The 11,898-nt window shown below is 37.3% G+C and overlaps 1 protein-coding gene across 2 annotated transcripts in view; it reads left to right on the top strand.

Annotated features, from left to right (window-relative positions):
* Positions 1-1,154: 1,154 nt before the first annotated feature.
* The window catches only part of CUNH4orf17 (chromosome unknown C4orf17 homolog), a 36,018-nt gene continuing 25,274 nt past the window's right edge, over positions 1,155-11,898 (top strand). The window contains exons 1-2 of one of the 2 annotated variants that reach the window (XM_019415665.2): positions 1,155-1,315; positions 8,401-8,619. In XM_019415665.2, coding sequence (XP_019271210.2) covers positions 8,493-8,619 — 127 coding nt within the window. In that variant the 5' untranslated portion in view covers positions 1,155-1,315; positions 8,401-8,492. Of the gene's footprint in view, positions 1,316-2,181; positions 2,425-8,400; positions 8,620-11,898 lie in introns of those variants that run through there. The other variant, XM_019415659.2, reaches the window with a different exon arrangement.

Genomic DNA, 11,898 nt, shown 5'->3' with positions numbered 1-11,898 from the left:
AGGTTCTGGCAAGGTTGGTTTCAGGTAAAGCCTCTCTTCCTGGCTAGTAGACAGACCCCTCCTTGCTGTGACTTCACATGGCCTTTCTTCCATGTGTGTATGGAGAGAGAGAGAAAGGGAGAGGGAGAGGGAGAGGGAGATGGAGAGGGAGAGGGAGAGGGAAAGGGAGAGGGAGAGAGAGAGAGAGACAGACAGTGTGTGTGTGTGTGTGTGTGTGTGTGTGTGTGTGTGTGTGTGTTCTGGGGTCTCTTTCTCTTCTTAAAAGAACACCTGTCCTGTTAGATTTGGACTCACCCTTAGGACCTCCTTTAGCCTTCATTACCTCCTTAAAGGTCCTATCACCAAATATGGTCACATTGGGGGTTGGGGCTTCAACATATGAATTTAGGGGGACACCATTCAGTCCATAACAATACTCAAAATATCTGTGGACAGTGAACAACCTGGGAGATTTCCTGTTTATGACTACTACAGAAGGTGTTTTTAAATCACTAATCACCATTCAAATATGCACATATTCCAAGAAATCTCTCCATCCATTTTCTGTCTTTGAGTGTCTTGACTAGCAGTTTGTTTCCAAGGCAACAAAGATACATGTGTGCCCTGAGCAAGGGCAGCAGAGCAACCTCTGTCCCTCGGTTCTGACAGAATTACTGCCAACCGTGCCCAAACAAACCAGTTGTATCATTTTTCCCAATAATGAGACAAGGAAGGTCTCATAGGTCTTCCTATAAAGAAAATACAACAGAACCATGGTTACATAGCCAGGGGTATGTCTCCCTCTGATGGACGCTTCACCCTCTCTAATGAAAGGTGCAACTGCGTAGAGTGTCAGAACCTCTTCCACAGGGGTCAGGTATAATGTCAGGATCTGTGGTAGAAACTGTTTATAACCCAATATACCTTATCTCACTCTTCTTTTGGTAACTGAGCCCCTCTTTGAGAAATCAGTGGCAATATGCCCTGTGAAGAAGCTATACTTTCTATCCCCACCTTGCAGCTAGAAGTGATCAAGGCACCTAGATTATTGTCTGGGACTCATGAAAAGGCTTTTATGGAGGGAGCACATAGCCATCATGTCCTTGTCTGTACTCACCCCTCTTTCCTTTTCTTGTCTGCCGGCACTGTGCATTTGATGTCTGTAATATAGTAGCCATTCAGATGACTGGAACTTCAGGAACCATCTTGGATAAGAGTTAGCTTCAAGGAGGGAAGCCACATATCAAGGAAGATGGACCAAAATGTGGAACAAGTCTAGGCTCCAAATGACACCATGGAGCTTCCATACCAACCTTGGACTCTTGGACTCTCTCAAGTGAAGAAGAAATAAGTCTCTACGACTAGCTGTGGAAAGCAAATTCCTGATACAAAATGTAGCATGAACATTTCAAAATGTCAAAATTACATTAGAAAATTGTTTGAATCTTCCATAAAATACAGAAAAATAGTGTGGTACAAGTCCTGAATGGGTTATAGGCAAGAGGAGATATTTAGCCTTTAATTCTTGGGGCCAAACAACAAAAAAAATCCAGACCGAATTAGACTGTATCCTTGCATTGTTTTAAACTAGTATTTGCCCTTTAGAAACTATCTACATTGATTTCAGAGACTGATTTAGAAATTAAAAACCATACGTGGTCTGAAAAGAAAAATATTAGGAAGCACTAGTATGTATAATCCGGAGAGCTGAAGGACACATGTATGTATGTGTATATATGTATGTGCATGTATGGAATTACTATGTATGATTCCACCTTCCTTTTTCACAGGGAACCCTATGACTTTAACTGTATTATTTAATGTTTCTTTATGACTTTTAATTAACATTTCAATTTTTTTTCAATACTATTGAGCAAGTTGTTGCCATGGACATGCTGACTACCAAGCAGAATGACTGGGATATCCTAAAATCACCCACATTTTCTCCCCCTAGTTTTGGGTAGTATGTATTCTTCAAGCAGAATTATGGAGAAAAGTATCAATATCATTAAAATTGCTCTTTCTTTTTTCTCTTTCTCTTTCATTCGATTCAACACTATTATATGTCTGAAACTGAGAAAAGTCACTGCTACCATGTGGTTTTGTCAAGCTGTGGAGCTCTGAGAACATGGGGTGAAGAGGTTCTGGAACTCAGATTTCCCTAAGGAATGTTACCACGTTGCTAAGCTTTGCAGTGTATCTTAACAACCAGGGAGCCTCCTGGGCTCTTTGTAGCAACAGTGGGAGAAACTGGAGGGAGACAGTGATATTCTACTGGATGCATTAGACATTAGGCTGTCTCTGCCAATTAAAAATTCCCAGCTCAAGTGCAAAGATTTAAGGAAATCAGTGACAACTCAGCATAGACCCATTATGAGGCTTGGAGTGTATCAATAGCCTTGAGTTCCCGTGAACAAGATCACCTTCTTTAAAAACTGTCCTCAGGTATAATTTTAAATTCATCATTAAAATAATTTTCAAAAAGTTTAGGTATGATTTAGTTAATGGATCTCAGGTTCATCCTCTTTTCAAGACTATGTGAAGGCCAAATAAATCTGTTTTGTGGTAATGAGGTATTATCTTTTAAAGTAAACCACCTAAAAAAAAAATAAAGTAAACCACCTGTCTTTGAGGAGATCATACAAATAAAATAAGCTAAGTTTGTGGGATAAAGACATTTGTTCTGTGGATAACATTCAACTTCATTTAACAAATACTGAACATATACTATGTGACAGGTATTGGGAATACAGAACTTAGACTAGACCATTGCCTGCTTGATTATGATATCCTATGGAGAGAAGCGGAAAATAAACACAGAAATGAAAAAAAAAAAAAAGCCAGGGAATAACATGCACTTATGGAGATCGCCTAAGTAGAGTTAGGGATAGACAGTGATCCAGGAGGGAAGATGGTGGGAACTACTTTAGAGAAGGGTAAGGAAGCCTTAGCCTTAGGAGAAAGTCTCCTGTAGGCAGAGCAATGAATGCAGTGAAGATCTTAGGGGCATGCCTTTTAGGCGAGGTGACCTGCAAAATGGTTCAGCATTCATCACCTAAATAACAATCTTTACATCTCTAGGAATGCTGTTTGTTGATCAGATGTCGTATCCTCTTGTTTTAAACATACATCTTACATAAGTGTTACTTTGGACTAAGATTATTAATATTTAATACAGATTGGCATATTTTATGTTTGTTAAAATTTTTTTTTAGCATTTATTCATTTTTGAGAGTGAGAGAGACAGAACACAAGCGGAGGAGAGGTAGAGAGAGAGGGAGACACAGAATCCGAAGCAGGCTCCAGGCTCTGAGCTGTCAGCACTGGGCCGGACGCGGGGTTCCAACCCACAGACCGCAAGATCATGACCTAAGCCAAAGTGAATGTTCAACTGACTGAGCTACCCAGGCGCCCCTAGATTTACATATTTTAAAAGTAACGATGACCAGATTTAGAACTACATGATTAATCATACCTCTGAAACTCTAGATTTTGAAGATTTTTTGTCATGTTAGTCTAAATAAAATTCAGTGACTTGCTAATATATAGGTAGATTCAAGAGGCTATAGAAAAGGAAATACTGCTCCCAGAAGTGCTTGCACGATTCCCTGAATGACAAAGGGTAATTTTAATTAGATTTTCCATCAGTTACCACTGTACAGGTTTTTCTCTTCCTCTTCAAGGCAAAAGCAGAATGCTGGCATCACAAGTAGAATAGAATTATAAATGGAACTTGGCTACTTTCACTCAGCACATCTTTTTGGACATAGCCAGGAGGGCTCCACCGAGGTTTTGCAACACAGTGAGGCGAGACCCAATATACTTACTGATAATAACTAAGACGCTCATGTTTAGAAATTGTTTAGCTTTTAAAAGGAATTAATAAAAGAAGGGTAAGTTTTCTAACACACCTGTTGGCGTTTAGTTGCGATGACATGTGCCTACCTGTTTGGAAAGATTGGAGTTAAAACCTGTTTATACAGCTCCTGTGAGCAACAGTTACTGACACACCATAGTTGGGGTGATTGATTTTTTTTTTTTTTTAGTACTTTGCTCTACCACAACTGTGGAATTCATTCTTTAAAATCTGAACATGGGATGGCGATGTCTTTCTTCCGAACATCACCTGTCATGTGCATCAGGTGGGGAAAGAAGGCTGAGAACTGCTGCCCCATATTATACAGCAAATACCTACTAAGCTAAAATAGTGGAAACAGTGTGTGTGTGTGTGTGTGTGTGTGTGTGTGTGTATGTGTGTGTGTGTGTGTGTGTGTGTGTGTGTGTGTGTGTGTTTCTTTGTGGTGTTTTTTGTTTGTTTTGGAGTTAAAAAATACCTATTATTTATCACAAAACTGTAAATAATTCATGGCACATGGCAGAAGTTATTATAACTGATTTCGTCTACAGAGTCCGTCCATGATATGTATTGACCAATTTTGCATTGATGGGATGCTCTAATATTGGTTCAGGAAAATGTTTAGTCACTTCATTATAAAATAAATGAGATTTCTGATTCTCTAACAAAGATTATGCTTGTTTATCAACAAGTAAATTATTTTCTGGTCCTCTATTAATTCCTTATTTTAATAACATGTTCTTTTCATGTTTCTCTTGCCTTTGGGGGGAAAAAATCTAACCTTTTGTAGAAGAATGAATGATTCATTTGTTTAGAGTTTATGTCTTAAAAAAATTATAGCCCCAAATCAATGCTTATAATAAAGAGAAATCTTTAAATAGAGAAATATTATTTTAAGCCAATTCATGAACTTTGGAAAGATATCCACTAAAATCAATGCAAAATGTATTATCAGTCAGTTAAGGAGTGTTAAAATCTATATAGGCAACAAGTGGAAGAGAAAGATGTGGGCCATCATTAATAGCAACTAAAATAGTTTTGCTTTTCTTCAGGCTTGAGTTAGTTTCTTTTTTTGTTTTTTACATTAATAGACTTTATTTTTTACAGTAGTTTTTAAGCTTGCAGAAAAATTAAGCAGAAAGTACAGGGAGTTCCATATATCGCCCCTGCCCAGTCTCCCCTATTATTCACATCTTCACTAGTGTGTTACATTTGTCACAATTTATGAACAAAAACTATACATTATTATTAACTAAAGTCCATAGTTTACATTACCATTCACTCTGTGTTGTACAGTTCTGTAGCTTTCAACAAATGCATGATGTCATATATCCACAACTACAGTATAGAACAGTATACTACAGGCTGGTTTCACTGTGCTAAAAATCCCCTGATCTCCATCTATTCATTATTCCCCCACTGTCCCTCTAGAACTTCTGGCAACCACTGATCTTTTTACTGTCTCCATAGTTTTGCTTCTTCCAGAATGTTATGTAGTGGGAATCACTCAGTGTGTAGGCTTTTCAAACTGGCTTCTAACAACATACATTCTAACAACATACATTCTTCCATGTCTTTTCATGACTTGATAGCTCATTTCTTTTTATTACTGAATAGTATTCCACTGTATGGAGGTACTACAATTTATCCATTCACCTATTGAAGGACACCCTGGTTGCTTCCATTTTTTGACAATTATGAATAAACATTCATGTGTAGGTTTCTCTGTGGACATGAGTTCAAATCCTTTTGGGTAAACACCTAGGAGTACAATTGCTGGATCTATGGTAAGAGTATGTGTAGTTTTGAAAGAAACTTCCAACCTGTCTTCCAAAGTGGCTGTACCATTTTGTGTTCCCACTGGCAATGAGTGAGAGTTCCCGTTGCTCCACATTCCTGCCAGCATTGTCAGTATTTTGGACTTTAGCCATTCTAATAAGTGAGTAGTGCTATGTCATTATTTTAATTTGCAGTTCCCTAATGATAAGTGATGTTGAGTATCTTTTTATATGCGTGCTTATTTTTCATCTGATAATCTTCTTTGATGAGGTGTTTATTCACCTTTTTCACCTAGTTATTAATTTGGCTATTTGTTTTCTTAATGTTGAGTTTTAAGTGTTCTTTGTTACTCTGGATACAAGTCCTTTATCATATATGTGTTTCAGAATATTTTCTCCCAGTCTGTGGGAGACATTGTTTTAAGAACTTTTGCAGGGAAAAATATAGTTTCACTTTTCTTCAGGTTTGAGATAGCTTTATTTTTTCATTATTAGATCACTTGCTAGAACAATTCAAAGTACAACTTTGTCCAGACTTTTCCATTTATCTAATTTCTGAAAACTTAAGTGTAAGTCAGACTTTCAACAGTACATAATGTATATTGGATTTTGTAAAATTTTTAATGATATATGTGGATAAAATATTTACATATTGCCTGAATCCCTTTGACATTATTTCAAAACCTCCAAAAGAAACAATAAAAGCCACAACATCAGGTAATTAAATTTTCTGTAATACAAAAGAAAGCCCTATAGCATATTTTAAAATATAAAAGCAAGATGAATTCCAGACTTCTTGAAGGCACTGTTTTTTTTATAAGAGGAGAAAGAGTTTTCTTCATTGTTTATTGACCTTTAATACCAGAATTTGAAGTATGTCATTACCCTTCAAATTAACCTAAGAAAGGATTAATGAGGGTAAGACACACCCAGTAGAATAGCTGAACATTCTAGCTGATGTCTCAGTCAATCTCATCAGGTTTCAGATGAAAAAATAAAAATCTAGGAAATAAAATAATTGATCCATGGTGACTTAGCTTGTTAATGGAAAAGCTGGGACCATACATCTCATTTTAAAGTTTCAGTTCACTTTAACTTGAAAGTTAACTTGAAAGTTCCACTCTCCAAATTGTCTATTGTACCCTTTTCCTCCAATACAGATAAAAAATGAATTTACTGACTTAATTGTGCAAAAGGTCCCACACAGAAAGAATGAGTAAGGCTAAGTTTGGGTTACACAAAGAGGCTGGAATTAACTCATTATTTATCAGGAACAATAAGAAAATATTTTTTATTGATAGATAATAGTACTTTATGAGTTCAAATATTTTAACATATTTTATTTAGCCTAGAATAGTTTTAGAATTTATGAACGTTAGGTATTTGTGGTAACAGGACTGATAACATATACCATACACTCTGAATGTATACCATGGAAAACTTGAACACAGATTCTTTGGTCTAAAAAGTAGTCAATGAACTAAAAATGTCTGCCCCAACAAAATCTTGAGAGCAATTTCTAGAATATGGACATATTTTGATGCTGAAAATTATTCTGACCAGAAAAACTCCCTGCCATGGTTAGAAATAAAATATGAATTTCCTAGTCCTGCTATCATGAATAAGATAGCTACGTAAGATAGGAAATATACAACAAACACCAGAAAAAAACCCTTCTTTATATTTCAAGATAGCATGCCATTTTTTTAAAGTTTATTTATTTTGAGAGAGAGAGAGAGAGAACATGAGTGGGGAGGGGCAGAGAGAGAGGAAGAGAGAGAATCCCAAGCAGGCTCCAGGTTGTCAGTGCAGAGCCCAATGTAGGGCTCAATCCCACAAACCATGAGATCATGACCTGAGATGAAATCAAGAGTTGGATGCTTAACTGACTGAGACACTCAGGTGCTCTAGTAATATGTTATCTTTAAGAAAGTTTGTTTAACTCTTTCCTATGTTAGTAATCCAGAACTTTCCCCCCACGTAATTGTAAATTCCCTAAGAGCCATAACATTATCTTTGATCCCTTAGGCCTATGACACTTTAGCTATCTAATAAATAATTCCAGAGTGATTGAAAGAAAATCATTAAATAATACTGAAAATTACAAACAACATGTCAAATGTTCTCCAGTTTATCAATTGTAGGTACAATATCATTCTTTTATCAGATTTACCCCCCTTATTTTTAGGTTTTACCATCCTCTCAGAAGATGATACAAATTTAAGAAGGTGGTTTTCTAGGGGTACCTGGGTGGCTCAGTTGGTTAAGCATTGGACTCCTGATCTCAGGGTTGTGAGTTCAAGCTCAGCATTGAGCTCTGTGCTGAGGGTGAAGCCTACTTAAAAAACAAACAAACAAACTGATTTTCTTAAAGTATAATATGAAAGGTCTTCATATGTATATTATATCATAATATGAAAGGTGTATTCATGTAAAGCATATTTGTGGGTATTGTATTTTAAAGCTATCATTTTCATTTACTATATCAAAATTGATAACCTGTTATTTTTATGTTGGTAAGCTAACAAAGTGACCTTAAATGTAACTAAATATAGAGTGTATTTTAAGCTTCTCACAAATGTTTTGAATTTTCCAGGGAAAAATTCTTTGCTTCCACCCATACCCGAATTCATTTCAATGTTTACAAAAATTTAATCTGAAAGTATAATAGCCTCACATTGCTTTGACAAGGGAAACAACTCAGCAGTGCAAGCAATGAAGAAATATTTGATGTGTAAGAAATGTCAAGAACCCCTCATCAGAATGATTGTCATTTTATGATTTCAGGGTCAGAGCACCTCTGGAAGCGAAGTTACCAGGTAGAACCCCAAGACATTTTGTGGCAACAGTGGAGAGGGGCAAACCAACATCCCGAGAACATGAGCCTCAAGTCCCCAATGTCTGCTCCTCAGTTTGAGAGCAAATGCAGCCATATTATGGCTAGAAATGGAGGTTGTTTTCTAGTCCGGCACACCCCTCATCCTAGAAGGGTGTGCCACATCAAAGGTAAGGTGACTCAAGGTCCTAGAATGTTTCCCTTTCTCAACATTTGGGCTACTTGATGATTCTGGTGGGTAAGCACAGGGATACTGTTCAAAATATGTAACCAATAGGGAGGCCCAGGTTTTGAACATTAAGACCAGATGCCAGCATTGGAGTTAGAGCAGAGGCTTACAGGCATCCTCTGTGCCAGGCATTAACCCTTGGTTGGGAAAGGGACTATAAATTTGGTCCCTTCTTGAACTTCCTTCCTCTCCTCTTGCAATACTTCCCTTGATCTCATCACTTTTTTTTCTAAATATTTTGCAAAGTAAGCTACTTCTCCCCATGGCCATGGTTCTAGCTCCATTCTACGCCATTCTTATCCCTTGGTCTGACTACTACTTTTGCAATTTGCAGCCTTCTAACTGCTCTACTTCCACCCCTGCCCTCATCCAATCCACTCTCCTAAGAACAACAAGAAAGATCATATTAAAATGTAAATTTAACTGCTTAAATATCCTACTCAAAATCCTTCAGAGACTTCACATGCACTTAAGATAATGACTATCTTGACATAGACTAAAATGTTTCCTATGATGTATGTGGCCTCTGCCTCTTTTGACTCATTTCCTATCAATACCTACCCACCTGTCTTCACTGTACATAAACCACACTGGACTTGCGTAAGTTCCTTGAACACGTAATAAGACTTTTCCAACCTCTGGATTTTCACTCATACTATTTCCTCTTGCCAAAAATTCCCTTATTACTTGCTGTTTCTCATTTTTCAAGTTTCTTGAAATGTAACTTAAAAGAGACATTCTGGGCTCCATATCCTCAATCTAAATTAAATTTACTTATGTTATATTCTCATAGTATTCTATCACAGCAATTGTCTTAAGTCAGGTTCTCTGGAAATAGACTGTAGTATGGAGAACTGTTTGAAGGAGATTTACTGGGGCTGCTCTCAGGAACAACATGTATAGGAGTCAAGGGAAGCAGGATTTAGCAGAACTTGAGCTGTGATACAGATACAGTAGAGGTCTCAGTCAGCCCCATAAGGAGCCATGGATGGCTTTGTAGAGGTATCTCAACTTGAGGAAAGGGGGTAAGGCCTTTGTAACCCCCACCAAACACTCATTGGTCAAGTTCCCATCGTGCATGAGAACTATCTTCAGCTGGAAGCAATTCCCAGAAGGGACTCAGCATGAGCCATCAGTAGCTGACACATCTGTCAGGTGGACAGATGAGTGTGCACATCCTGAAAGCATGGTTTTGGGTAGATGCCCCTCCACAGTCATTGCAGCTCGTGACTAAATATTTTTATTTGATTATGATCAAATACCTTCCGCTAATTTGTGAGCTCCTTGAAAACAGAAGACATATCTGTTTTACTCACCACTTATTTCAATTTCCCAAAGAGTGGCTGCCACATGGGAGGTGCTGGGTAAATTTTTGTGTAAGGAAAGAAGGGAGCTTAAATTATACCCAGGTAAAATTTAGAGCCTCTCATAGATTTTTAAACAGAGTTCATGTTCTACCTCAGCTATCTAGTTGTGTGTCCTTGAGCAAGTGATTTCATTCTTTAAAAAATCATTCTAGCTGTATTATAGAAAGTGGAAGAGGAGCAGGGGCCTAACGAGGGGTTGGGAGATAAGTTAAAAGATGGACTTAGTCATCAAAGTGAAAGGGATAGAGAATGGGCCAGGGCAGAGTAAGCAGAGAAGTGAAGGCTGAACTTTGGGGCAGAGCAAGAGGAAAAGCTTAGGTGAGCAGCACAGAGGAAAAAAAAAAAAACATCAGAAGGTTATGAGATAAACCAATATTCAATGAGAATGGCTGGGGATGATCATCAAAGACAAATTCCTAGAGAAGATCAGGAAAATGAAAGCCAAGAGAAAGCAAACAGATATTACAATAGAAGTCATAGATGACCTCGAAATCTATTGTTGTGGCAAAATCTGATGAAAGAGTTTTTCAAAATCCACATGAGAAAACCATTGCATTTAATTGGAACTTTTTTTTCTATGAAGGCAAATACTACCAAATTGAGTGTAATATTTTTTCTGACTTTCAGATACTTGATATATAATATATAATTCTTGTATATGTTATTTCACATTCTGCCTTGAATATCTTATACCTATAATTACAGCATAAAACTGTTGGCAGGCAAGGGATGGAGTTTTATGCCTTCAAACACCCTACAATGCCTACCACAAAGCCTTGCTGATAGTAATATATGTTCACATATAAATATATGTTCAATTGAATAGAAAATTTTATTGGAAATCTTTCAAGGATATCCATGCAAATTCTAGAAAGCCTAGTAACTGGAGTTGGATGAGAAAGAGGAGAGCAGCAAACTGCTTTGTTTTGGCCGTTAACAGCCAGTGCTTTGAGCCCATACTGAGTAAAAGGACACTACAACTAGTTTCACTAGTTTGACGCCAAAGATAATTCTTATAGTCCATTTTACCAATATTCAAATGTTCTAGTCTGTTGAGATCTAATGTTATTATCAGTGATAAATCTTTTAAAAATTAAATCATCAGTATGTTTGTTCAGGGACGCCTGGGTGGCTCAGTCGGTTGAGCGACCGACTTTGGCTCAGGTCATGATCTCACGGTTTGTGAGTTCGAGCCCCGTGACGGGCTCTGTGCTGACAGCTTAGAGCCTGGAGCCTGCTTTAGATTCTGTGTCTCCCTTTCTCTCTGCCCCTCCCCCACTCATGCTCTATCTCTGTCTCAGAAATAAATAAACATTTAAAAAATTTTTTTTTAAAAAGTTTGTTCAGTCTAAGAAATGTCAAGTTAAAGTCTCTATTTGTGATACATATAGGCACTCTGCTAACAACACAACACAAGCCAGTTTCTGCTCACAGTGTAGTTTGGAGGAGATATAAATAGAAGGAAATAATTATAATACAGTGTGTTATGTGCAATAATAGAAGTATGGTGAAAGTTGAGGTGTAATACAGAGATAGGAAAATTACTGGAGGAGTATCAAGAATGCATTTCACGGAGATTTGATTGAGAGATACATATGATAAACATTAAGGAGCAACAATTAGTAGGAGTTGGACCTTTATTGGATTTGGGAATGGAATAACAAGTCTAGAATTACTACCAGTTTTTTTAGCTTGGTTGATTGGGTGGATAGTGAACCAACTATTAGTCTTGAGCATAAGGGAGGAAGAACATATATAGGAGGTAAGATTAAAAGCTTCATATCAACCATGTTGTACTCGATGTGCCAATGGAACATTCAGGAGCAAATGACCAAGTAGAGAAACGGATATAA

The sequence above is a fragment of the Panthera pardus genome, unplaced genomic scaffold (assembly GCF_024362965.1).
Source record: "Panthera pardus isolate Hobbes unplaced genomic scaffold, ASM2436296v1 HiC_scaffold_13, whole genome shotgun sequence".
Classification (NCBI taxonomy): Eukaryota; Metazoa; Chordata; class Mammalia; order Carnivora; family Felidae; genus Panthera; species Panthera pardus.
Note: the sequence above shows the minus strand (reverse complement) of the source record. Positions and strands in the feature narration are given on the sequence as shown.